The 27,856-nt window shown below is 47.5% G+C and overlaps 2 protein-coding genes across 2 annotated transcripts in view; both read left to right on the forward strand.

Annotated features, from left to right (window-relative positions):
- HOXA3 (homeobox A3) overlaps positions 1 to 27,856 on the forward strand; it is a 43,859-nt gene that overhangs the window by 14,232 nt on the left and 1,771 nt on the right. The window contains exons 3-5 of the mRNA XM_069860229.1: positions 11,011 to 11,205; positions 14,804 to 14,866; positions 25,890 to 26,478. Of these exons, the coding sequence (XP_069716330.1) occupies positions 26,007 to 26,478 (472 nt within the window). The 5' untranslated portion in view covers positions 11,011 to 11,205; positions 14,804 to 14,866; positions 25,890 to 26,006. The remainder of the gene's footprint in view (positions 1 to 11,010; positions 11,206 to 14,803; positions 14,867 to 25,889; positions 26,479 to 27,856) is intronic.
- HOXA4 (homeobox A4) lies at positions 7,278 to 9,547 on the forward strand. Its single transcript, XM_069860232.1, has 2 exons — positions 7,278 to 7,888; positions 8,382 to 9,547. The coding sequence occupies exons 1-2, from the start codon at positions 7,348 to 7,350 to the stop codon at positions 8,708 to 8,710; spliced, it is 870 nt and encodes a 289-aa protein (XP_069716333.1). The 5' UTR covers positions 7,278 to 7,347; the 3' UTR covers positions 8,711 to 9,547.

Raw genomic sequence — 27,856 nt, forward strand, 5'->3', positions numbered from 1 at the left:
ACACTGCGTTATTTGAATTATCCGGTGAATACACAAACGCGTACCCGTTGGACTGGTATTTTAGGAATATTTTAGGAATTATCGCGGACTGCAGTTTTTCTTTGTCTAGGGCAAAAAAGATTTGTTACTACGTATTTTCTCATTTTTGAGTATGGCTTCTGGAGCATATTCCACGTGAGGTAGAGCACAGAGATTCCAGAACTGCGGGAAAGAAAAATATTCCCAAACTCCGTGAGATATAAACACGCTCGCACTGCAAGAAACTCTGTAATAACAGAAGAAAGAGAACTACAGAGAACAACAACTCCGTATTTCTGGCCCTCCCCTGTCTTAAGCAGGACAGTTGAAGCCAGTCGAATCCAGAAACGCATGAAGATTTCCTAATCCGCTTTGAAATCTGAAATTCAAACAACCGCAGAGTGCCGAACTCTACCGAAATATTCCCCGGTCCTAATTGTTTTCCGAAGGAAAACGTCATGGAGAATAATCGCAGGGAATCAGGAGAGGGGTCTTATCTCCGCACATTATTTTTCTGCTGTGTTTGGGGGATTAATGCGTGCGAGTTTGTTTTACTTTAGGCAGGGCAAGCGGCGTTCTGCGATTTGAAATACAGTTTTCCTAATCCTTTGAAAGAAACACTTGAGTGTAGTGTGTCATGTCTAAGCGCCAGGCCAATTAAAGATTAAGCAACTCTCTTAATGTGTGTAACTAGTGACTTCGCGAGGCATAACTTTCTCTAAACCAGAAGTATAACAATTCGATGGAAAGTCAACCGTAAATTAAAGCTCTGCAGCCTCGTCTGAGCCCTGCAAACGCCTTAATTGCAGAACATTACGGGGAAATTATTATTCTGCCATTTCCTTACATTTAATAAGTGTGTATGTGTGGCAGGGTGACAATAGAGGGGTTTGCAATCTGCTCCCTGGGAAATTGAATGGAACAGATCAGGAGGGGCGGATCAGGAGGTTTCGATTTCAAAACCTGGATACTGGAGCACTGCCTCTTCCCTCCCCGCAAATACAGACTTAACGCATTAAAAGCAGACATAAGTAAATCTCCTGATCAAGTTAAGGCATAGCTTTCCTTTCTTCGCTCTCTCTCTTTTCTCCTCTTACAATCTCCCCCAATTTGTTGCTAAAGTTGCGAGCCACAGCGCAAAAAAAATCCAGCTCCCACAGCTGTCTGGTCACCTTTGAAAATATTACCCCTTTCAAAATAAAGCATTCTCACTAATGTCTCTCTGGAAGGCAAATGCTCATGGACCATCGCAGTCACATGTTCCTGTAGCCACACGCACAAACAATATCAAACCTGACATGGAAAGCGTGTAAAATCTGCAAGGATTTTGCCTTATAGCATGCATAAGGAATCTTTCCCACATCCCCTCCCCAAAAAATTGTCTTTTCAATAATAATATTTGCTATGAAGGTTATTGGGTAATTATTGCAATTTTGTGGAACAGTCCTTGCTTGAGGTGAAGTCTGTCTCTGGATAATAAATGGCAGCCCGTGCAGTTCACTGCCAGGTTAAGTAAATGCAGAAAAGATAAATCTGCACACCCTAGGAATCACCAGCAGAGCTCGCTTTAGACCAAGTTCACAGTCAACTCGTTTGCCTAGACAAGGCTTCGCAAACAATTAGAGTTGTTTCTTTATGCTTAAATCAAGGAGAAATGACTAAGACCCTCGCAGCAGAGTGCTGCATTTCCACCCCCCTCCAACTCGTCGCTGCGTTCCTTCCAACCTCACGCCCAGAACTTACCCAGCATTTCACCTGCAATTGTAACCATAAAGCGCCTTTGAGTAACAGGCTCCCCTCCAACGCTGCCGAAACTGATTTAACAGCACTTTACAAAGCTGTGAGATTAAAGTAAAGGCTAAAAAAAAAAAAAAAAAAAGGCAATAATTAAAAATGCAAAAGTATCCGATTTTTCAACGGTAAGAAGACAAAAAAAAAAAAAGCAAAAAAAAAAAAAGCCCTTAGAAAGCTGGGGGAAACGGCAGAACTATTGAAACAAACAGTGCGAGTCTCTTACTCCTAAGAGAAGCTGCATAGCTTTTGTATATCTTTGTGGTTAAGGGCGTTACAACTGCAGGTCAAAAAGTTGAGGGTCAAAAGTTTACGTTTTGCACCACTCTTAGTCATTCGCCCAGACAGAGTTTGATGTCAATGTTATAGCCGAGATCTTGACTATCAGCACAAAAGATAAAATAGCTTTGAGTTACGTGTGTATCACGGTATGGACTCCAGGTGAACCCTACTGGCTGAATGACCTCAATTACCGAGGAAAGGATAGAAAATTCCTCTTTTCAAGAGTAATACGCGTTGTATTTCATCTTGAATTATCGGCCACGTTTGTGCGTGAATATCTCGGGTTCAGGTAAACACGCGTGTTACCCCCTCAGCAGCTGCGGGTGCTGCCTCCTCCCAGAGGCAGGTAGCAAAACGTTTCCCCGCTTGTTTATTATATAATAACCCTCTTTAAGAGGTTTAATGTTGAGCCTCCTCACTTTGCAAACTGACAGGGAGATAAGATAGCAGCGCAGCTATTAACGCGTGTATCGATCCTCGCCGCGCCTTTGTTTTTACCCCCATTTCTGCAGCCCCCGCTAAACTGCGCTTAAACAGGACACGCTGGCGATAATCAGGGTTATTTATATGTTAGTTCCGAGGGAGCTCGTTTAAAATGCGGAGCCGAACGGCCGCGGTGAGCTACCGGTGGAAAATGCTGCGGAGAAATCGCTCCGTGATTTGGAAGGATCTCACAGCCTTCTGGAATTACCCGAGGCAGCAGTTTCCAGCGAAATAAGAAGCAGGGAGGGTTGTTTTCCCTCCATCCATCCCCCTTTGCCCTCCCCCGCCCCCCCCCCCCCCTAAAAAGTTTGGTGGAATTTCTTTGCGCGGAGAGTTATTCCCACGTTGCTGGGATTTTTTTTGTTCCTCGATGTTGAAGAAGCTTCAGCTCCTCGGGTAGGGAGAAATGGCCAATATCGCACAGGGAATTTCATTCTGAGGGAGGTCACAGCAAACCGAATTCAGCCTGAGGTGTCGATGGAAGAGGGCAAGGATATTCCCAAATATTCATAAGCGGATAGGAAGGATGTGGAGGGTGCCTAGCTGCCTTTCCACCCCAAGCAGGAGGCTACACCGGCCTCTGTGTGAGCTGCTACGCGTGAATTATTTCCCAGAGGCACAGCTGGATCGTGGCAGTCAGGCGCTATTTCTTGGGAACAAATATACGAGGAGTTAGATTTCAGATTAGCCGAAGTGATTATTGGAGATTTTGCCTCAAGTACCTGCTGAAGCCTGGAAAAGTCTCTAATGCGAGGACTTGCTCGGCGTTGCTCACAATTTGCTGCTGTTGGTCCCTTCTAGGGTGTTTGGGGATCCTGCCCTCACTGGAGATAGTGTACAAACTTTCACATCCAGAACATTTATTTAGGGTAAGAGCTAAGCCCAATAACAAGCTAAAAACCGTAGCCAAATATCTATTTTGTTAGAGAATAGCAGGCCGATTGTTTCCAAGAATAACAATGCGTCTTTGATATACCCAGAACGAAAGCTGTTACTGCAACCCAACTCAAGAGTAGGTGACGGATTTCCATTTCTTTCCTCACCAAAATAATTAGTGGCTCGAATTCCATATTTTTCAATCTGGTTTAGAATAAAAATATCAATGGGAATATTTTCCAAGAAGTTGAAACTGCGACTTCAATAAATATCGACTCTTCGGAATCGTTTAAATTATTCCTTAAAAAAAAAATAATAAAAATAGGCGACAACCTGGATCAGAACAGTTAATAATTTGAGACGAACTCTTTCTGTCCTTTCACTCTCTGCGTTCGGCACACTCTGGCGTGGAAGCTGTGCTCAAAAAGACCATTCATTTCAAACCCGGGCACAAATCACGTTTTACGTGTGTTTATTTAACCACGCCAGAAGAGAGGGAGCAGATCACTCCAGCCAGCCCGTTGTTAGGAAGAGCCCCCAGTGCCGGAGAAATCACCCCTTTTACCCAACGCTGAACTTGGGGTGAAGCTGCGAGCATCCCTCCAGCAGCCACTGTAGGAAAGAAGCAGCCTCGGGGGCTGCATCCTTCCTAGGAACAAAGGAGAGAATACTGTCCATACATTCCATAACGTTTACATTTTCCCGCGATATTTTCTTAATTTTCCCTCAGAAGTAGTGACCTGGGCAAAGCACCCCCGCTATCTAAAAGACACAGTTAGAGAGACCTTTTAGAAAAACTAAGTCCAAGGCCGAGGTGAACTTCAGGTCACCGCGTCTAACAAATATGAAAATGTCGCCTGGTGAAGGGCACGCCTTGTTATTTAACAAAGACTGTCAATGTGTAAGATTAATAAGAAACAAAATGCACACGGTGTCACTTTTCGGTCACTTTGAAACTCGGGACAGCCTCGCATTCAAGAGGGGAAAGCGAGGGCTAAATAGATTCAAAATGGTTCAAATCAAATTCAAACCAGGCTGGTTGGCGCGGTTCTTCCTCCTCCTCTTCATCCTCTCGGTGGAGGATGCCCGGGCACGGCGAAAGGTTGACGTGAATTATTATTATTATTATTATTATTATTATTATTACTACTACTATTACTATTACTATTACTATTACTATTACTATTACTATTACTATTACTATTACTATTACTATTACTATCATTATATCTTTCGGGATAATCGCGTTCTAGCCGCGCGTGTGGAAGGAGCAGCAGTGATTGCCTGTTTCCCAAGAAAAAGGGGGATTCCCCCTTCCCCCCCATTCTCCCCCTCTTTGGGTATGTATGAGGTTTGCTCTTCTGGGTGCATGGAAATTAACTCTCTCCCTCTCAACTTAATTCCGGTGGGGTCCTCCGGCCTCGGCCGGGAAACTGTGGCTCCTTTATTAAACGATTAAAGTCTCCTTCACCACTGAAATAGAGCCTTTAGTCCTTCTGGGAAAATAAAATGGCCTATTTTCCCTCTCCTTTTCTTTCTTTGAGAGCTTAGGATGATGCTACAAGTTTGTTAAAGGGAAGTACCGGGGGTAAAAAAAAAAAAAAGAGGTTTCTGAGATTGTTTATTACAGCCATAAATCTTGCAGTAAAATGTCGAAATGGCCGTGTGCAAGATAACACTTGGTGGTCTTGGCTGGGTTCTTGTTTATGATAACAAAACCACAAAGACATGGAACAGGCCTTTTGGAGGTCCTGCCTCAGCACATCTTCGCAGCCTAATAGAACCACACGAAAAAAACAGACTTGAGCTGAGCAGCTCAGGTCACCTTGCGGATACAGAGTCGTATACAAAATTTCATCCTTCTTTCTGTAACCGAGCGCCAGAGCCCCACGGTAGAAAGAGGCACAGAGAAAAAAAAAAAAAAAGAAAAAAAAAAGTATATTTTGAGATCTAATCGCGATAAATAAAACGAAACAGAGCCCAGTCAGCTCTCCCAATACAGCGCGGAGCTTACAAACCGAGACATCACTTTTCGTTGTGTTTTCTCGTGGCTCGGAGCACGACAGCTGCTCTGGCCACAGTGTCCCAGGACTTATGCCGAGGATAATATTTCCGATAACCCAGTGTAATACATCTGGTGCTGGCCGGCAGGTATTTGTCTGTCTGTGTCTGTATGTCTGCATGGATCTCTTTACGCCGGGAAAACGCTCTCTGCTTCGTGGTGGACTTGGTCAAACCTTTATTTTTTACAGTCGTGTAGATGGGAGCTTTATTCTTTTACTCCATGGGTTGCTGTTGTTTTCTGGTTTTTCTTTTTTTTTTTTTTTGTGATGTGTGAGGTTGTTCTTTTCTCCTAATATATATAAATAAAACAATCTCCTCTTTCCTGTCAAATGGGTGTTGTTGAACGGCTCTCTGCGTGCATGTGTGTAACCGCATTTCCTCTCCATGCAGAGTAAATAGAAACTTATCTGTTACCCCAGTTAAGGAGTTTCCTAGATGTGCTGTTGGAAATGAGTAAGTAAATGTGTTTTAACTCTCTTTACAAATTAGACATTCGATAGGAGGAGGAAATGAGTGATTGTTTAGATAAGCACCCCAGTTTACCCAAGTGCTGGAAACGTTCTAACATATTACAAGCCGCCTGCAATTTGTGTATAAAATATAAATCGATACGATGTGTGTCTTGTTAGATAGAATATATATTCAAATAGAATTTTATTGCATGTATCCATTATCTGCAAAACTGTAAAAGACAATAATCTGAATTTAAACCAGGGTAACTGTTCATGTAATATCTTTAGGAGGGCAAGATCTAAACCGTATCATATTTACGCTTGATAGATTAGATGTATTTTTCCCATACCAGCAGATGAGATTATCCGCTCGGCAATTATGTTCTCGAAGGGTGCGGTAAATATTTCTATGTGTTTATACGCTTTCCTGAAAAGAAAAAAAAAAAAAATCCGAAAAGTTCTGTAACTCCGAATGTGCCAGAGTACCTGACGTTCCTTAAATATTCCCCCGCCCCCGCTTGGAATAAGAGTGTAATTAGTTTAACCATCAAATTTCAATTACCTAAGGTCAGGGCGGTTGCCTCTTTTCCCTCTGAGTTGCAAATATCGTTAAAAGCCTCAATTTTAGCCGCGCAGAAGTGCTCTCTCCCTCCTCCGCCAGGGTTTGCGAGCCCCTTCTGCGACAACGCTAGCGATTTCTCGTGGAAATAAATGAAAATTCGGGGATGAAAACTCAGAAATAAGCAAGTCGCTGCCGCCCTCTGCCTGCGCGCAGCCCCGACTCCAGGCGGGTGCCTGGAGTCGGGGCTGCGCGCAGGCAGAGGGCTCGTTTGAAAATATCGCGCAGCGCCTTGCGCGGTCCCTGCCTCCTCCCTACGCTCCGCTACGCGGAAAGAAGCGCCTGGGGGGGTGTGTGTGTGTGGTGGTGGTGGTGGGGAAGAGCTGTCAGAGCTCGGAGCGGGTTTTGTCTCGCTTCCCCGGAGCTGCCCCCGCGGTGGATGCGCGGGCGCGGAGCTGCCCCCCTCCTCTCGCCCTCCTTCCATTTCCTGATCCGGGGGCCGCGGCCCCGCGCGGTAATTGGCGCAGGCGGTCAGGTGGTGGCTTGAGGGGATGGGGGGGGGCGCCGGGGGGGGGTGTTGTATGTGTTGTAGGAGCTCCAGGGGTGGGAAGAGAGGAAGGGAGGGGAGGGAAAGCTGGAGGCCTAAAGTTTGGGGGCGAGGAGCACTTGACAGCAGCGGGAGGGGGGAGAGGGAGGGAGGGAGGGGAGGGAGACGGGGAAGGGGGGTGGTGGGGGGGGGGGGGGGTGGAAGGGGAGGGGCCTCGCCGAGCGCAGAAAAACGACAACGCGAGAAAAATTAGTATTTTTGCACTTCACAAATTAATGACCATGAGTTCGTTTTTGATAAACTCCAACTACATCGAGCCCAAGTTCCCTCCCTGCGAGGAGTACACGCCGCACGGCGGCGGCGGCGGCGGCGGCTCCGGCGGCTCCTCCGCCGCCTCCTTCCACCCGCACGCCCCGCAGCAGCCTCCGCACCTGCACCCGGGCCCCGCGCTGCCCGAGTACTTTGCGCGGCCGCGCAGGGAAGCCGGCTACCAGGCTCCCGCGGCGCCGCCTCCCGAGGCGCTGTACCCGCCGCAGGCTCCCTCCTACCCCCAGGCGCCCTACAGCTACGGCAGCGCCGCCCCGGGCCCCGAGCAGCCGCCCCCGGGCTCGTCGCCGCCGCCGCCGCATCCCGGCAAGGGGCACCCCGGGCCGCCGCAGCCCCTGCTCCCGGGCCAAGCCCTGCAGCAGCGCCGCTGCGAAGCCGCCCCCGCCGCCGGGCCCCCCTGCCCGCTGCTGCCCGACAAGGGCCACCCGGGCCTCAAGGGGAAGGAGCCCGTGGTCTATCCCTGGATGAAGAAGATCCATGTGAGCACGGGTGAGTCGCCCCGGCCGGGGGGGAGGTGGGGATGCGAGGAAAGCGGGGGTGGGGGGGAGAGCCGGGATGAGTCGTTGCTTCCCCCCCCCTCCCCACGCTTTTCCTTCTCCCTCCGCGTTTCCTTATTGGAAAAAAAAAAAAAAAAAAAAAGTGAGAAACCTTTTGTATCCGGGGTCCTTTATCAAAAGATTTACGAGACGCCAAACTGTTAGGGCAGTAATTATAGCCCCCATAAATTTAATTGCCCTGCAGTGGCTCTGGGCCATGTGTCTTTGAAGCTTTTCTTCTAACCCAAATGCCCATCACCATTTTTTATTGCTCCTCGATTGTCCCCGCTGTCGATAGGCTGCGAAACAATTTTTCTTGCCGTTTATGTATCTTACGTGAACCTGGTGTCAAGTTATTATATAATGATTATGTTCCATCGCTTTCCTCCCCTCCGTCTCCCTTTCTTTCCCCTCCGCGTGTGCGTGTGTGTGCGCGCACGCTCCAGTCAATCCCAACTACAGCGGAGGGGAGCCCAAGAGGTCCCGCACTGCCTACACCAGACAGCAGGTCCTGGAGCTGGAGAAGGAATTCCACTTCAATCGCTACCTGACCAGGAGGCGACGCATCGAGATCGCGCACACCCTGTGCCTCTCCGAGCGCCAGGTCAAGATCTGGTTCCAGAACAGGCGCATGAAGTGGAAGAAAGACCATAAACTGCCTAACACCAAGATGCGCTCCTCCAACCAGTCCGCACTGAGCCAGCAGCCCAAAGCACAGACACAGGGTCACCCCCATCCGCTCGATGGGGCTGCCCCCAACTCAGCCGCGCTATAAATACGCTTATTTTTTAAATATATATATATATATTTACCTATCTACTGGGGTTTTCCAGCCGCCCCGTGGTGGAGACTGGCCGTTTGGACCAAACAACTGTGTAAAACAAAACAGGAGCGGGAAAGGAAGACGAGACGTGCCCAAGAACGGGCACATGTTTAAACCAAAACCTGGACGATTGTCTACATTGTATATAGATAATGGTTCCATGCCCATCATTTTTTTTCTATTTATGGAAATGGTCTCTTGCCCTCAGTGTAAGAGAGGGCTGGATGCTGTCACGGACGAAATCTCTGTACCTAAGACGGACTCTTTTCTCCCTCCCTCTCTCTCCTTTTTTTTTTTTTTTTGAGAACACTTTAAAAATAAAAGACGGTTAAAACAAAGCAAAGACCTCGTGAGACACTTGTGTAAAAGGCGTTGACTCGAATAGCGCTGTTTCGTGGCGTGTTTGGGGATTCCCGTGTGCGTGTGTGTGTGACACGGGAGAGGGAACGAACACGTCCACTGGAGGTTAGACACTTAGGAAAAACGTCCCCTTAAACTGTCTAAAGGAAAACGTTTTATGTATCAAAGGTAACTTAACTGGTTTTAAGCGTAGCCCCCGCAGTAGCTGTGATCTATTAGGGTTTGGTGGGTTTTTTTCCCCCCACATTCCCTATTGCAATTATTTAAAGAAATATTGCTATAAAAGCTGTTGCTGTCTTCATATTTGGCACCATCTAAATCGTTTGGGTCCGTGTACAATTTGTGGATTTTTTGGTGTAATGTATAACAGTGCCAAATGCTGATAATAAAGATTATTCTGTACAAAAGAATTAAATGCTTATAAGACAAGACCACTCAGTGCTGTTTCATCCACCTTGTGCTTGGCTGGTGTTTGGAATGGGAAACAACGGTGTAACGCATTGTTTCAAATTGGATTCGTCTTATCAATAAGGTTGTTTTAATTATAGTGAAAACGTCGTGACACGTAATTGCCTGGCCAGGGATAAAAAAAAAAAAATAAAATAGCGCTGTAGGACGAGAAAAGGTCTTGCTCCGTTGTATAGGTGAGTGGTATTCTCTCCAGTGGAATTATATCAGAACTAGCCCTGCTCTCCATCGCTGTCCCTGCGACTGTTTTCAGCTGCGTTACAGAGAAACTGAGCTTCTGCTTGGAGCCAATAAGCTCCCACGCCAGTTTTTCCTGGAGAAGTCACACATGTTCCCCATGATAACACTAAATCTTTAGCCAGTCGTGATTTATTCATTCATTTTCACCCGATGATGATTTCTCAGTTGGCTTGCACCTTTGAGAGGGAATATATGGGTGGCAACCCGGAGTTTCTCTAAGCTGCCTTTTCTGCTTCCTTTTATTTTCTTTTTTTTAAGAGTATTTCCAAATGTGTTGAGAAAGCCTCGGCAGAAACGTGAATTTGGGTCCAACTCGAGAGGTTTGTTTGACCGGGGTTGTCAAAATGGTTGTGACAAAACGGGGTTCAAGCGGTTCCAGCTCAGGCTGCGCATCTTTTACTGCTTCCAGGGAGCTAAGGAGCAAAAGCAAAGCAAAGCTGCTAATGAGGAGGTTTTCTCAGGGCTTCCACAACAGGGAAATACTGAACTGGGTAGGAAAAGGCTTGGAAAGGAACTTTAATGCTAGTAAGTCTTCCAGGGAAGGCCCAAAGGCCAAGATTTATTTACTTACCCAAATACATCCGAGAGGGATTTTTGGGATCTTTGTGTGAGTGAGACCACCAGGACAGAGTGCATCATCACCCCTGGGTGAGGTAGAACCAGGCCCCAGTGGTGTTGCCAGCACCCCTGTCTGGCCACAGAACACAGAGCATCCCCGAGAAAAATGTAACGTGCAGAGCACGTTCAGCACCGGAGAGGTGGTGGTGGCTGTAAAAACCCTCAGCGAACTGCCATCCCCAAACCTGACCAAGAAACAGGCCTGAAAAGCATCCTTCCACTCACATATTGCTGCTTACTAAATCCTGAATTGCCAGCTGCCACCTTATAAAGGGAGAAAAATATAGCTGTAAGTGAGGTAACTACCAACCACAAGTGTGTAACTCTTCGTTTTGTTTATTGCTTGAGATTCCCTCAATATATTTACAGCCGAAATTAGCACAACGGAGCGAAATACCAGCTGAAATATATTAACTAGTGATGCAGGATTTGTTTAGTGTGCAGCTTGTGCGTATAAACCTGATTTGCTCCCATTGTAAAGAGAAATGAAATCACGCTGCAAATAGCAATTTTAGCGAGAATCATTAATCACCTCCTACAATAAATACTTCTTTGTAATTCAACAGCGGTTCTGAAAGGCATTCTCTTGGAAAAGTCTGTGAAGACGCAAAGGATTTTCCTGGAGAGGAAAAAAAAAAAAAAAAGGTGGTCATGTGTAAAGACACAGCATCTTGGCTCTCTGCTAAAAAAATGTGCACTCACTCGCTGAAGATTGAACGGCGGACTGCAAAATACCCCATGGCAGATTATCGTCGTCTAAGGTAAATTTTCCTTTCCCCTTCCCCCTCTGCCTGTGCTGGGAGCAGCCCCTGCTCCTGGGGCTGGAAGCCCTCTGCTCCCTGTCCCATACCTCCTGCCTTTACAATAACTTCCAAAATTACATCGTCCAGTTTAAATTCTCGCATTGTGCTCCCTTTGCTAAGGCAACCGGGAGTTCACCGAGAGGACAAATTTTCTATCCCATTAATTGTTTTTTTTAGAGGAGCAGACTGACCCTTCAAACCCTTGACCTTTAAAGACAGGATTCTTTTTAATCCGGCACTTGGACCTAAATGTCCCTTGCCCCCCCCCCCCATTCCCTCTCTCCCGGTGTCTCTCACACACGGATTTATCTCCTCTGCCCACAAAGGCTAGCGTGGCCCAAACCCCTGCAAGTGGAAGTTTGTCAATATTTCAAAGAAAGACCAAATCACCTCGGAGTCAATTTGCTGGCCGCAGGGAAGGCCACGCCGTTAACCCCGGTACCCACCTCCCCCTTCACCCACCAAGAAAAATGCTTCATTTCCAAGATTCCCCCCCTCCTCGTTTCTCCTGCGAGCTCTTGCTATACCTGGTGTTTTATTACACGGGGAACTCAGCTGTGACAAGCGCCTTGCGGTATTTAATGACAGAGACACCTCGCATTGGAGGATTACCCAATGCTAGGATTTTTTTTTCCTCTTCCTCCCCCCCTTCTTTTTTTGTTTCACTTTTCCCTCCTTTTTCTTAGCCTTTTTTATTGCTTTCTGGTTTTTGTTTTGTTTGTTTGGGTTTTTTGTGTGTGTGTGTAGTTGTTGTTTTTTTTTTTTAATTGAGGGTGCTTGCCTTCCCATGCCCTTCTTGCCCAGTGTTTGTAAACTAAGAAGGCGGGGGGAGCCCTCACACAGGCAGAGATCTTGACAGGCTTGCTATGAAACCCTGACCCCCCCTCTCCTCCCCCTGCCCCGCGCTGGGGACCGACCCGAGGAACCCCGCTTCTCGCCCGGAGCCCCGGGGGCCCCCGCACATCGCGGCCCCGGGGAGGGGAGGGGGGAGGCTGGAGGCTCTTTACCGGCTCTCGGAGGGGTGGAACCCCCCGGGGCCGCCCCCTCGGGTCCCGGTGGGGTCGGGGCTCCCCCCGTGGGCAGGGGAAGCTCCGCAGGCGCCTCCCCCTGCGAACAAGCAGCACTGACCCTCGGATGTCACCCCTGATGCTCCCCTGTCTCCGACACCCCCTATTCCCGCTGCACACAGTGAGGATTGGGGTTCAAGCGGCTAGTTTTGGGGTGCAGAGCTGCCCCATCTCCCCGCACAGGGCAGGACGAGTCGGTGTTATCAATGCCCCAGCGCTCCCCACCCCTAGAAACTGAGGAGCTGTCAGAGGCAGCAGAGATTAGGGGACCCAAGTGCGAGGAGCCCTGCGCTCGCAGATAAAGGTGTTGCGTCTGTTCTGGGGGAGATATTGAAATTTTAATCTTTAGGGTCACGTGACTCATTAAATAATTAATGCAGATAGTCAGGAATGGATCTGTGGCCGTCAGTCCTCACTAGGAGTGATTCTCTCAGAAGTGAAACTCAACTCCTTATTACTGCAGTTTGTTTTTCTTTTTTTTTCTTCTTTTTTTTTTTCCCTTTAAAAAAAAAACCCACCTGATTTATCTTGAAAGATTCTAAACTTCTTAAGCAAGCAGTAGGGTCTGTGTTGGTAAGTAGGGAGTGTGTATTTCTAGCTTGATGACTTTAATTGTTTGTGCTTGCTTTGTCTGCTGAGCATTTGCTTAACAAGTTTAATATTTAGAAATGTTAAATCTTTGTTTTAGCTGCCTTGTGGTCACATTACGGCTTTTGGTGATTAAGTGTTACCGAGGCAAACACGTTTGATAATGTTCTAATTCACAGTGTGGAAGGCTGGATGCCACAGTGCAGGAGGACCTGCTTTGTTCAATTTTCCTGGCGTTAATAAATCACCGGCTCCTAATGCAGGGCCAAAAAAATCGCTGGAAAAGCAGCGAGCATTGTAAAGGAAAAGTCATGGGCGAATTTCTCTATGACTCATTAGTCTGAGCGATTTATGTACGAACTTAAAGTGCCGCAATGAATATTAGAATTTGGGACAACAACAAATTAAAAAAAAATGTCATAGCGTTTGTAAAGTGCTTTATTGCTACTTAGCAACTCTTTCGAGAAGCAGAGTAGTTGAAAGGACTGTGGCAGCGTAAAATATGGTGGCGTGACTTAATACCTCCAGAATAAATAACAGAAAGTCTCTGGCACCGCTTTCAGGTACACGCTCCATATTTAACACGAGTGGAGCAAGCCAGTCACGACACGCTTGATTGATGATTATTGCCGTTTGTAACGCGGCTATTGATTAGGGATCAGAACGGCTAAGGTATGAGTTTGAGCCTAAAATGCCAGGGGGTTCCCCCTCTGCTGGAGCCGAGTGGAGCGAAAGGTAGAGCTAAGAATAACCCCAGGCAGCAGCTCCCGGGCTCTGCGATTGCAGATTGAACTTTCCATTTTCTTTTGTGTTTGCCAGTAGATCTTAGCAGTCAGCGCTCTCAAATTTATGAGACGGCAATAAACAGCTTAGTAGGCTATTATTGCATGATTTTTATGTAGGCTGGAGTTCAACACCAAATTTAAAATTATTAACGTAATTATGGAACTACTAAATTACCAAAGCAAAGTCTCTGCTCGAAAAGTTCTCCCGAGGCAGACTTAATATTTCTAAGGCTCAGATGGCACCCTTCCACAAGGACTGTGTTATTTAATTATTAGCATTTACATTTACTGACAATTTTAAGATGCGCTAGATGGCTTTTATTAGCGAGAATGGATACGGGGGGTCCATTATTATATCTGACAAAATCGTGTGTAAACGTGATTCAGTAAGTACGCGAATAATCTGACTATTGTCTTCTTGGATTTCTTGGATTGTACAGTACTGTTTATTCTAGGGGAAAAGAAGCAGTCCACGTTTTTTTCCGCCCTTCAATGGCTTTCAGAGTGGCTTTTTTTTTTTCTTTTAGGGAAAAAAAAAAGCAGAACAACAACAACAACAAAAAAAGACAACTTTGGTCCCAATCCCGCTCGAGTGAGGCCAGTTGTTAATCTTTTCTGAAGCTGGTGGCGGCAGAATCGGGCCCCGGCTAACCGTTTGAATAAAAGCCCAACCACAACCCGCCCGGCATTTAAACTGGAACCCTCTCCGCGTTTTATTCAGCAGAGATGAACACCACGACTTGTGTTTAATGTCTGTTCTTGATTAAATGATCCTAAACAAAGGTTTCCCAGAGGAAAATAAAGCAGACATTCATGTTACAAGAGTTTGGAATGACAATATTTCCAAACACTTGGAGACAGAAGGCATAGCTGTCTACAGGAAAAAAAAAAAAGAAACACCAAAAAAAAAAACACCCGCACGCTTTTATTTCTCAGCTCTCCGTGCTCTTCACCCGGGTGGGAACCCACGCTCCGAGCCGGGAGCCCTCTCCATCCCTGCCCGCCCCACTCCAGGGCTCTCCCACCGCTACTAGCAACCCTTGTATTGCCTGTGAAGGAGCGAAATGCCTCCTCCTGCACCCCCCCAGTAAGGCTCTGTTTGTTGCTTCTTTACAGGGAGCCCCGAAAAGAAGCCTCTGGGCTGGGGCGGTGGAAGCTGGGAGAGCGCAGCTGGAGGAGGTAAGAGCCGCGGAGCCTTTTGCCTGGTACCTGCATGCGGAACGAGCCTGCTGGAATGAGATTTTTTTTTTATTTTGATTGTTGTGGTGGTAAATATTTAACCTAGCTGGAATTTTGGTCCGGATTGGCTCTATTCATCTTCCGTGGGTGGTGAATGCGCGTGTCTGCACAGACAAAGAAGCGTAGGGGACCTGAGCGATCGCCATCCTTATAAAGGCATTTGGGGACAGGAAGGATGCAAAGTCATCCGAGGAGCCAAAGAGGTTGAGAATTGCTTTGTGCGTTCTTAGCTCCTTCCCAAACCTAAAGCGTAAGGCGAGGGAGAGCGGGTTGGAGCCGTTTCTGCGCTGAGTGGCTTTATCGCGGCTTGTTTGTTCGCCTCCTCCTCGAGGAGTCTGACCTGCAAACGTGGAGCGCGTGTGGGGATGTTAGAAAACCTGATTTTTCTGCCTGAATGCATGCACCAGAATGAGTTTGGGATATTTTTCTCTCCTGGCCTGCTCTGCACCGGGCTGGGATCGGGGTTTGGTGGCTCCAAGTTGCTGGAATCCCTGATGCGCTTGGTCCTTGAGCAGGAGCAGCCTAATTAATGCTTTTCCTAGTGATCACTTTCTTATCCCGACCGCAGAGAGGGGAGAAATTAGCTCAAATTCCTGCTAGATTTACCTGCTTATTTTTGGCCGCTGATGTACAATTAGTGTGTTTTACTACCTTTTAAAAGCGGCCATAAATTACGGGACTACAAGGGCTCTTTGTGTTGGCTTAATGGGCTGCTTAAATCTTAACTACAAAAAAGGCGCTGCAAATGTCTATTCGCGCTTGGGTTAGGAAATTAAAAGCGAAAATACGGTGGCATGTATCCACAGCATCGCGTGCGGAGATATTTGGGATTCCTGAACTGACCCAACACTCGCAGGCTCAGCTGACTCTGAGCAGAACTTCAGCCACAAAGGCGCAGCCGATAGCTCTATATTCTTTTTATCTGCTTGGAAACGATCAAAGACCGACTTTATCTCTATCAGCCGCACAGATGTAGGTAAACAAATCTGCGTCCCAGAAGATTTCGAATCTTTCGAGGAAGCAAGGGAATAAATACTTAGAATGTAGGGTGATTCCTATGTCGTCTCCACATGGGAGTGATAGGCTCGCTTCTTAACAACTGGCATAAAAACAAACTTGAAAGACAGTAAAAATTGTGAATCTAATGATATTGAAGGTAACTTTAAATAGCATTAGTGCTGAGAGTGGCTATTAATGCCAGAGCTGGCACAAAGGGTCCCTCCTAATGAAGGCACGTTATGAACTCGGATCTGTTTGTTGTTACTGAGCCTGGAATTTCAGCTCAGCTCGAAGCCATGTGTATAAAGTATAGAGAAATCAGTAGCAGACCTGCTGATAAACTCCACATTTTCCTGCTAGAAACCATGTTTTAGGTCTCCAAATCATCGAGGTAATAAAACACAATGTTCAATGTCCAGGAAGAGGAACAAAGCGGTGTATGGAGTAGCAGGGGAAATCTTTCAAGAGTCTTTCAAGATCATTCGAATTTTTATTTGAAAACTCATAATGGAGATGCTAGAGCAAAGAAAGCTTCCTCCAAAACCCTTTCTCCAAAACCCGTAGAAGGGAATAATAGTCAGCTGCCGTCCAGGACAGCAGAAAGTTAAGCAGACTCCCCCTTCTGCTCTCTCAAAACACACCCTGTGTAAGGTATTCACATGTCAAGAAGTTACTTTTCTTAAGAATTAATTAGTTTCCCCCAAAACATGCACAAAGTTAATTGTTAAACAGTAGTTTTAGCATTAACTTGACCATTATTACTAATAAAGATGTTCATAGAAACGGGTTTTTGAAGCCAATAGCTACAGCAAGCGTTAAGGCATTTAAGCTGACTTATGATTGTGATTTATTGCTTTTGTAGTTTCTATTTGCTCAGGACTGTAACTTCTAAAGCCATCTTTCTGCTTTTGACGCAAAGCAGTCGATAACTTTTTACAACAGCCCCAAGAAAGTCCTGCTCTGGTTTTTTTTGGGTTTTTTTTTTTTTGCAACATCTACCCCATTCCCCATTAATTTCAGTTTCATTGTTGCAGAAGAACTTTTCTGTGTATTTCTGCTATAAGCTCCATTTAAAAGAGCTGTGAATCCATTTCAAGGAACCATCAGCCACGGTTTACGTAGAGTACAAGGGCTGTGAAGTTACCAATAGTGCTGATAGTTATAGACTTGGGCACGTTGTGTGTGGTTCTCTCTTTTTCCAAGGTGTATAGTTTTATTCCAATTCTCAGTGAGAGATAATATATGTGTACCCTGCCACTAACTTAGTCATTTCCACATGAAAAAAGTGCAAATTCTTCCTCTGTTGTAGCGTCACGCTGACTTTGCTGCGATGTCTACTACTGTACATTGTTACTCATAGGTTTAAATTCCAGTAGCTCCCTTCTGTAATCCAAGCGAGAGCATGTAAGGTTCGCCCGTAGCACTAAAAATCATCTTTAAACAGGCATCTCCTTCCATTCTGTTCAATGAAGTGCAGGTGAAACAGTAAGAAGCAGTTAGATGAAAGTTTTCTCCGAGCTCGTGGGGGGTGGTGTAAAGATTTAGGCAAGGGTTTATACATCATAATGCAAGATGCTGGAGTCAAAGAAGTGGACCCGGAACACGTTAAAAGCATCACCTATCTGATTTTCTTTGACTCCTTCAAAAAAAGTTATGTTTGAGGGGTTCTTTTGTTTGTTTAGCTTATTGTGTCAATAGCACAAGTCAAACAATCTTACAGAGAAGATATGGTGTGTTCGCACACAGGCGAAGCCGCCTGGCTAGGGGGCTGCACACAACTTTGCTCTTTTCTTTTTTTTTTCTTTTTTTTTTTTTTTCCCCTTAGACAGAGAGCTCCCCTCCTCCTTTTTTCTTTTTCTTTTTCTTTTTTTTTTTTTTCCATCGTTAGAAACCTATAATTTTGTGCATCACTCAAGCTAGCTGTATAGGAAATGCGTAAGCACAGGTTTAACAGCAAGGTCCCAAAAGGTTTTGCAAAATTCAGAGCCTGGCCAGTGGAGGAAGGTGTATTCTTCATAGTGTGTTACAAGGACAAAAATCAACTAGCCTGTTAGAAGAGACTCTTTTTTGCCTTTGTCAGGTAATTATAGGTCTTTTTAGTTTCTACAGGAGCCCTGATGTAGCGTGTGGGAGTTGAGCAAGCCCTGTACAATGGCAGGGAAGAAGCAGCTGGGGGTGGGGGGAAGGCTGGTAATCGTCCCACTTAGAAGTGGGTTGGAAATAATAGTATGAAGCTTTGGGCTTTCTTCGGGGGTTGCAGAGGACACGCGAGGTGGAGCAGAGTGGCGGGCCTGGGGAGCAAATGCCGGTTAATTAGGCTAAGTATCAAAGTGCAGCGTAATCCCATATTATAAGAAGAATTCCTCTTACCTTCCAATGGGCTTTGTGTAAAGAAATATTGGCGTGGGAGGAAAAAGAATCAAACCAATCTCCCCCCCAGTCATCTGGATCTCTTGGATTTTTTTTTTTTTTTCCCCTCCCTTGAAACTCTTCTTTAACGTACTGGGTTAAGGCTTTAAAAAGCAAAGGCTCGCGCTAAGAAACCTTGTTCCTTCAATGATTCCCCATTTCAAATAAAAGGATTTAAGTTGACGTATGACCACGTGAGCACATAATACAGCGCATTATTGTGGCATTTGGAGTGGAGACCCGGTCTGGCTCCGTCTGCGATTACGCTTTTCCAGTTTCTGTCCAGAGCAACCACTGCTTTCTATTATTTTTTTTTTTTTTTCCTCCTGCCCCCATCTCCGTCCCCGCAAGAGCTGGCCATTTCGCTGACAGCTTTCGTTCCTTATGGAAAGGTTATTGTCGAGCCGAGAGGACGAAATGCTTCGTTAGAAAGGATGGATTTTATTTTAAGGTATTTCCGTTGATTGTTCATTTATGGGGTGAGTTATTGCTGTTCGAGGCAAAGGTCAGTGGCGGAGGCTGGAGCGAGTGCGGGTGTGTGCGGGCGGGTGTGTGCGCACAGGCTGCTTCCCCCTTTGTTTCAATTTGCTGCGGTAAATATTCAACTCTCCCCTCGCAGCGAGCAGAGCGGGGAGAGTTTGCTTCTTTATTTATTTTTCTCCATAGAGATCCCAGTTGATGGCCAGCTGCCTCCGCTCCAGCCCCTCCATTGCCATCTTATCATTATTTATGATCGGCTAGAGATTGGAAGGCTCTTTTTTTTTTTTTTTTTTTATCGTTGCGTTTGGATCTTTTTCTCCCCCTCCCCAACTTGATTATTTTATTTTATTTGTGTATTTGCGTGTTTATTTATTTATCTATTTGGGGAAGTCGGGGGGTGGGGGATGCTCCTCGGTCGGGGTCGCGCTCGGGGGTGCGGCGGTTGTTGTTTTATGGGTGTTTGCTCGGCCGCGAGGAGTATGAGATCTCTCTGCCTTTTTATTTATGATGCTTTCCTGGTACTTTGTTTACTGCGCGTGGAGGGCTTGAACGGGCTCTGTGGCAAAGCTTCCCCTTCCCAAATGAACCAAGCGGCTCCTCTTTATTTCTCTGCGGGGAGAAAGAACCAGCCCTGGCTCCTAACAATAAATCGGCCTTCGAAACGTGGGCTCTTTTTCTCTCTCTCTGTACGAGCGGGGATCTGGAAAGTGAGAATAAAAAGGGGAAGAACAGAAATTATCTTCTAGGAGGACTAAATTCGTATCCATACCGTGATTTACATAAAAAATGATATATTTATCTGTGTAAATATGTATTTGGATATACTTATAAGTGCGTGTGCTATATATAAAGAGTGCACTTTAAAGGAGGAAAATTAAAGATTACTTGGCCATCCAAGGAAGGCAAAGTTCTATACAAAACAACATTTTCCCGTTGTGTCCCGGCTTTGGGGAAGGTTGGAGCGCTGGGCTCGGTTTCCTCCAGTTCGCTCGGACCTTCTCGCCTGTTCCTGCTGTACCAGTTTGCGCCCAGTTACCGATGGCTTCTAGTTACTCATCTTCTAAGCGGTCAGAAAGAGAGGGAGGAAAGAGGGCAATGATAAAAACTCAGATAAGAGCAAAGGAGAGAAGGGTTATGTCCACACAGAGCTGTTCGCGGCCGTTCTGCAGAGCAGAGAAATTGGGTCTGGTTTCTCGCTTTCTTACTCTTTAAGCCGCTCTCAGAGCAAGATTGACCTAAAGAAATGCTATTTCCCCTTCTCGCCATACTGAAGCACGTTGTTCTTTCTTACACCCGGCATCTCTCTCTTTTGAGTGAGGGGGGGAAAGCTGTTTCTCTCCAAGCTGTGTGTCTAGAAGCCAAGATCAGCTTTGCCATATTTTGAAATGGGCCAAAAAACGCGCCTCAAAAATAAAGTGCGAGCTTTAATTGCAGCTCAATTACTTGGCAGCGTTTCCTGATTTATGACCCAGTTCGGATGCATACTGACCCAGTTAAAACACTCATAAATAATACAGAGCAAAAGAAAGCAAGAAGAGTTTTGGAGGAGGGGGATTTTGGCGAGATGTGTAAATAACCTCAGCCTGCTGGGCTAAGAGTCCATCGCCATTCTTTAGGGTTATAGAACATAAACAATAATTCAGATTAACCGCGGCTTGCTTCCATAGTCCAGTCCTCCTCTAAGGCAGCTCCTATCCCCTCCTGACTCTCTAACGACTTGCACAGGCATCACTTCCAGAATTGGTCCCTTTCTCCAGCAACTCCCCGCCTTGCTATTTCATCCCTTGAATTATGGTGCTGCCTGCTTCTATTTCGGAGCATCCGAGGGCAAAGTGCTTTACAGACATTATTTTATTCGGAAACGAAGAGTAAGTCCATGAATCGGGGGGGAGTCCCGCAGAGTGGGACCCGTCGGGAAGGAAAAGCAGCTCATTTCTGACCCGAGATCAGCCCCAAACGCTGTCAGTCTCTCCCCGAGCTGAGTCCTATCGCTCTCTGCGGAATGGAGTAGAAAGAAAATATTCGACCTCTGGGAGGGAAAGACAGATAAAAGCAGCGGGGATCTGTGCGTTGGGACACTTATCCCGACATCATAGGAGACATAAAAAAGAAACAATCATCTTCTCGTGTTTAAAATGACCTCTTTGGGGAGAGAGAGGGCGTGGGGAAACGGAGTAAGAGGCGCAATGTCGCAAAACACTCTTTGCAGGCAGCAAGACGAATGGAGGGAGCAGCTCAGTATTCCTCCGAACCACTTCGGTTCTCACGAGTCGAGTCCCTTGCAGATCCCTTCAGTTTTAAAAAGATGCCCCCCCAAACTCCTCGTTCCCGCTTTTAAATACAGACACGTAGTGAGAATATCCCGCTGGAGATCACCGCAAAGTTTAAACCCTCTTCTAGGAAGAGACGGCCCAGGCTTTCGGCAGGGATCCCCGAACCGGCAGGCTCCCCGGTGTCCGCAGGTCTCTGCTCTCTCCTTCCCAAATCCTCCTCTGGGCTCCGGGGGCTCCGTCGGGGCGCAGCGCTGCCTCTCGCTGTTTGGTCCCAGGGCAAGAGGGCGAAAGGCAGATCAGCAGTTTCAGAAGAAAGTGTGGGGTTGATTATTGACTAAAAAGACTTTTTTTTCCCCCTCTCGATTCAAGGGGTCGTTTGAAGAAAAACGCATACGCGGGATTTTTGCCTCTCCTCTCCTCCTACGCGGCCCGCTTCCCCTTTCATGTGGTGCCTTCTCACTTATGCCATAAGGAGCAAGTGTTTTCTGTTTTAGTGCTCTGTTTACAGCTTTGGTGCGCGGAGTCATAAATCTTGCATAGCCATAAATGACAAAAACCATTGGTATGCGTAAGAGGCCACCCCAGCCTTATAGTGTTTTTTATTTCTCGCTTCCCCCACGCTTTGTTTGTGCTTTAAGATGACGCCGAGCTCCCTCGTGCTTTAAACGGGCTAGTTATATTTTTAATACCTTAATTAACGGAGTAGCGTCAAATTTACACTTAGGCGCTATCCGGAGCCTCAGCTTTAATGCACAGAGGCCATAGTCCGGCTACTGTCTGACACAGGGACGAGGGCTACAACTTGATTTAAGTTCTCGTTTGCACGGTCGCTGCGTGTTTCTGTCGCAGGGAAAAAGCGGGGGGGGACGCCAGCACCTCCCAAACTCAGGGGGATGGAGAAAGAGGCGAGCGCCTTCCTCAGCTCCGTCGAGGAGGAGGAGGAGGGAAGCTGTGCGGTGCCGGGCCCAGGTCCATGGGGGGCTGCTGCCCCCCCCAGTCCCCACGGAGGGCTGCGGGCACCCCAACCCGCCTGTGCAGCACATGTGTTTGTGTGTGAGCTCCTCTGTGCCTGTCCCGAGCGCTGAGGGATATTTGGGGGGTGGGAGGGTGTCTGTGTGTACATCTGTGTGTGTGTGTGCGCTCACGCATGCATGAGTTAATAATTAGTAACTCTAATGATTTCCAGCGTGGCTCTGAAAGCATCGCCCAGAGCAGGGGATCTTGGTGGGCTTGGGTTGGCTCTCCGGGCTCTGCTCCCCTCCTCGTGCGGGGCTGTGCGGGGCTCCCGGCGGCGGGGAGCGGCTGAGGGGGGCTATTCCGCAGCAGCCCCCCAAGCCCACCGGTACGAGGGACAAGCCCAGGCCCCCCCCCCAGCAGCACCCCCGGAGGCTGGTGAGAGCGACCCTTTGTGAGCGCCGTTTGTCTTCATTAGCATAATTTTCCTGGACTTTGGTGACGCCCGGGTGCGGGGGGGGGGGCCGCACTCCTTCACTGCCGCGCTCCTCCGCTCCCTCCCCAGCCCCCACCCTGCCCCAGGCTTCCCCAGGCGGTTGCCTTTCTTTCTTTCTTCCTTCCTTTTTTTTTTTTTCTTCCCCCCCCCTTTTTTTTTTTTCTTTTTTTTTCCCCGCATTCCCCTTTCTCCTTTCCTCTCTCTCCTTCCCTTCCCAGAGCAGCTCTGGGAAACATCCTTATCCTCGGTGGCAGGGGGAGTCCGGCACGCCGGGGACCGGCTCGGAGCAGCCCGGAGCGGGAGGGGAGGGGGGGAGGCGGGTGTCCGGAGCGAGTGGCCTCATCCCGTGCGGGGCAGGGCTCGCTCCTCCCGGCCGGGGGGTGCGGGGGGGTGCGGAGGAGCTGAGCTGGTGCCCACAGGCAGCCCCTGCTCCCTGGGTTGTGTCTCCTCCAAAAAAAAAAAAAAATTCAAAAAACCAAAAAATCAACAAAAAAAAAAAAGAGAGAGCGAGCGAGCGAGAGCATGCTGGCTTCCGCCTCAGTCGTCAGAAGTTAAGGTAAGCAGGCCACAAATACGCTGCTATCAGTCGTGAATGGCGGAGTTTATGTCCCAGTGATTTATGACCGTAGACTTAAATGTCGGTTCAAGAAGAGTTCACAAGCTGGGGCTTCCTTCCAGGCAGTGACTGATACCCTTACACTTCGTGTTCAGGCAGCTCTCTCTCCTCTCTTTCCCCCCCCCTCCCCCCCCCGCCTTCTCTCAACTTTGCCTTTATCTTTCAGGAAATATTTCGGGGGGGCTGCCTGGTTTTTCGTCCTAGAGTCAGAGTTCGGGGCTCCGCTGGGCGTTACAGGGCAAAGAGCTGGGGGTGCTTTGGGGAGGCGGAGGGAAGGAGAGAGCTGAAGTGGGGAGTCAGGGAAACGAGGGGGACTTGTCTCCCCCAAGCATCTCTCGTTTGCTGTCTCTGGGTAGGGGGAGAGAAGTTGGTAAAAGGCTCAGAAGTGTATTGAGCGAGTTGAGATGGAGGCTAATTAAACAGGCACTGGAAAATTTGGGGGCCCAACTATGTTTGTAGAACCTGGCCTTTTGTCTCAGAGAGGGACAGGAGAGCTCTCCGCATCCCAGGCACCGGCTGGGGTGGCAAACTCTCCCCCAACCCCTCTCTCCCGTTGGACGCTGCTATTATCGTGAACCTTGTCGCTGTTAATCCCGCTATTCCCGTTTTCGCCAGGAATGCCCGGACACTCCTCAGGTTACCCCTGCTTCTCTATAACTTCGTAGGAAGCGATTAACTTGGCGATGACAAAGGCGGGAGCTGATTTTTTTTTTTTTCCTTTTTTTTTTTCTTTCTTTCTTTCTTTCCTGGCTGCCAGGCGGCAGAAGCTTCGATAATATTTTACCTTCTGAGTAAAGTTACCTATTGTTTGCGGGCAGGGGCTGAGGGAGCAGCGCATCCCCGCATCCCCGTCCCGCCTGCGCCAGCAAACTTCCAAGCGGCGAGAGGAAGGCGAAATATTTGATGTCGCGACCATGAAAGGCGTGTGGCTTTGTAAAATCACCGCTGGCTCATTATTTCCTCTTTCTCCTCTGGTGGTGGTGTCTCTCTTTCAAAGGAATTGAGAAAAATCACACCAGGCCTCGATAACATCAGGAAGGAGAGGCGAGGAGCTGGAAATTGTGTGCGCGCCTCAGATCTCCATCGGCTTTTTAGCTTAATAACATCCAAGGAGCTTAATTAGTGCAATAAGAGCGTAGCCGCCCTGTTGTAGGTGTGTTACCTTCGTTTTGTTACGGTCTAACAAAGGGAATACTGTTTTCTAAGAACTTGTATAACTTGAAAGGCGCAGAATGAGCTCGTTTGGTGCGTGTGTTGTGCAAGGCTTTTCGCCCCTAAGCATTTGTCCTCGTTAGATGTTTGTGAGGAAAACATCCAGCTGCTTAAGTACAGGGAAAGTGGCAAAAGGAACGCGAGCTCTTCTGATCCGAAGAGACGCGGTTGTTTGTCAGCAAGAGGGACGGTGAGAAAAACACTTTACTTTCTGAGAACAATGCGACTGCGTGTGGAAAGGGCTCCTGGATCCGAGATTACGCGCAGGTCGCCTCTCTCATTCATGAGGGCGAATCTTTAACTGCTTGTTTTCAGGCAGGTAACCGACTTTTATGTGGTGGGAAAGAAGGAAAAAAACCAAAAAAAAAAAGAAAAGAAAACCACAACAAACCCCAAAACCAACCACAAACCAGAAAGAAAGAAGGACGGGGGACAAAAAGTGGCGGGGGGGAAGGGATTCGCCCGGGCAGGAGAAGCATTCTGTGGGTTTGTGTCCACCCTCTCCCCAGCCAAGTGACCCTCATACATCAAATTACATAGCAGTTTCCAAGACAGAACCTATTATCGCTAAGTTGGAAGGAAAGTTCAAGCCGTGGTCATGGAGATGAACGCTGGTTTTTCAGGTTCCTGGTGTGTTTTTTTCCCCCAATCCATCATGTTTTAACAGGTAGGATCTAGCTGATTCCACGAAAAGTTAGTGTCTTGAAAATAACTGCTGAAAAAAAACAAACCAGCAGCCGCCAAAGCGCCCAGTTTGCCCCTTCTGGCCTCGGTGAAGGACCCTGGCGCGGTGCTGGGTGCAGCTGAGGCTGCAGACCAGGTCGCGGGTGGGAGATGGTGGCGGGGGCTGCGTGGAGCGGGGTGCGTGACCTGGGCTGCTCGAGGTGCTGTGGGAGCACGGAGGGGAGAAGGCACAGGCTTTGTTTGTTTTCCTGTCGAGCATTTCATAGACAGGCCAAAAGCCATCACTTGGGATCGAGGTGCGTAAATATCCTTGGCTAGGAAACCTTTCCACCCTGCTCCTGCCCCCTGCCACACATAGACAGGAACAATCTAATGTATTTCTTTGAAGTTGTATGAAGCCATAACCTGGAGAGAAAAGCTAAAAATAAAACGACGCCGGTTACGGGAGAGGGTTTGATCCTAGAACTGGAAGGAAGGAACAGCCCAGCCCCTTCACATTACTGATTCCTCGATCACCCTTATCTCAGAGACTGGTATTAAAACAGCCTCTTGGTGATAAACGATCAACCCCGTTGCGATGTGGTGCCCTGCTCTGTTTCTTAGGAAGAAAAAAATAGAAAACCCTAGAAAGCCCCTATCTTAGTGCAGCAAAACGCATATTTGTAGCTGCCAGTAAATCCAGGCACCTTTTATATCGAAATGCTCTGCGCCTGAGGCCAAGTCATGCTGCTAAATATTGCTGACCACTTTTTCTTTTATGGCTTTCATGTCACTTAGCTATTGAAAGTAAGATGGATTTGTACCATTTCTTCACCCTGCTCTGGTCTCCCCACACCCCAGGTCTGCCCGGAGAGGCCATTGGAGGAAAAGCGCCACGTGACAGAGGGGTGCCAATGTTATTCTCCAAGGGTGTCAAGACCCTGTCAGTTTGCGAAATAAATATTGGGAAACAACGAAATGCAAAAAGCGACCTACTACGACAGCTCTGCAATCTATGGTGCCTACCCCTACCAAGGAGCAAATGGTTTCACTTATAATGCGAGTCAGCAGCAATATCCTCCATCTTCATCACTTGTGGAAACTGAGTACCACCGCCCCGCGTGCTCCCTCCAGTCCCCCGGCAGCTCTGTGTCCCACCACAAGGCCAATGACATCAGTGAGAATTGCATGAGGACCCTCCCCAGCCAGTCTCTTCAGCCCCCTGGCCTCGCTGACCCGCAGGCCCCACCGCAGCCGCCTCCGGCCCAGCAGACGCAACCGCCACCTTCATCGTCCGCCTCACCATCTCAAAATGCCAGCAGCAACCCTGCCCCAGCCAACTCCACCAAGAGCCCGGCTCTTAACTCGCCTACCATGTCCAAACAGATATTCCCGTGGATGAAAGAGTCTCGGCAAAACACAAAGCAGAAAAACAGCAGTTCCAGTTCAGGTACGAAACATGCTCCCCACTGTCCCTGGGTACCCCCGGGCTGATCACTCATCAGTCGGGCTGGAGGGCAGCCCCGACCACCTTCACTTTGGGGGTGGGTGGGTGGGTGGGGGGATGGGAGGGAGGGGGCTGTTTTCCTCTCCGAGTTGACCTCCTCAAGACTTGGGAAAGGGATTCCCACTGTTTGAAAGGGGAGCTCAGTGAACAAAACACTCCCTGCAAAACTTTCCCGGTCTTGCAGGATGGGTCCAAAGTGATTTTGTTTGCCACTTGTGCCCTCCTACATCTATCATGTTTCCTAAGTAATCCTCCCTCCAGTAAATTATGTCAGTGCGGAGCAGTCGAGGCCTTAAGCCAGAGGCCTGTCCCGAGTACTTTGTTGGCATGGTGCTGTTAGATTAATAAGACAGTGACCTATCTCTGCTGAAGTGTAACAGGAATAAAATAGCTCATAATCACGTGCAGGCAGGATCAATGCCCTGCATGCACTCAGAATCTCTTCCTATTTTAACAAGCTGATTGGCAAAGTTACAAGCCTGGTAAATGAAAATCATTCTGGATTGCCATAAACTTCAGCCCATAAAATATTATTTGAGGGATGGAAGTGTGTACTAATGTTTTTATTACTTGAGGAAGCCCAAATCGGTAACACCAGTGGTAGCTCCAGTGCCCAGGAGTTGTGCTTGTATTAACCTCTTCCTCTTTTTTTTTTTTCCTTAAATGTGCCTTGGAAATAGAGTCTAAGCCTTTAGAGAATGTCTTTGCCAGTCAGCTTTTTAGAACTCTGCTAACATCGCTGTTTACAGCCTTTCATGTTATCTATTTACTTCATTAGAAAGCAGTAACAGTTAAATACATCTGTATGCCTATATGCAAGCCTAGCCACTGTATGTTCTTCTTATGTAAATTATACTTCCCAATCACTACCATATGTTTATACGACATGTTAGACGTGATAGAAACACTATACCATCAATTCTATGTTTATATGTTATAGTGTTGCATATAGATACCTAACCTTCAGGCATCTGTAGCTGATGTGTATATATTGGGATTTTCAGAAGAGGAGGGCTGCAGGTCTTTACAGCAATGGAGAACAGCTAGTTCTTGAAGACTCTGATCCTGCTATGTTAGCAGAGCCATAGGTTCAGCTTCAGAGTTTCTAAACCCTGCTGTATTTCCCTGAACGTTTCTTCACGCAATGCTCAAGATTTGTTGTACGCTGTCATTCTTAAGGGAAGAAGGTGTAGTCGTATAATGACATTAACGAGACGGAGGAGTCTACAGAGGCCTGTAGGTTGGCATGACTGAACTTGTTCCATGGGGGGATAACTCCTTGCACGTGTGGATGTCCATTTCGCATACAAGAGATGGGCTC

The sequence above is a fragment of the Phaenicophaeus curvirostris genome, chromosome 6 (genome assembly GCF_032191515.1).
Source record: "Phaenicophaeus curvirostris isolate KB17595 chromosome 6, BPBGC_Pcur_1.0, whole genome shotgun sequence".
NCBI lineage: Eukaryota > Metazoa > Chordata > Aves > Cuculiformes > Cuculidae > Phaenicophaeus > Phaenicophaeus curvirostris.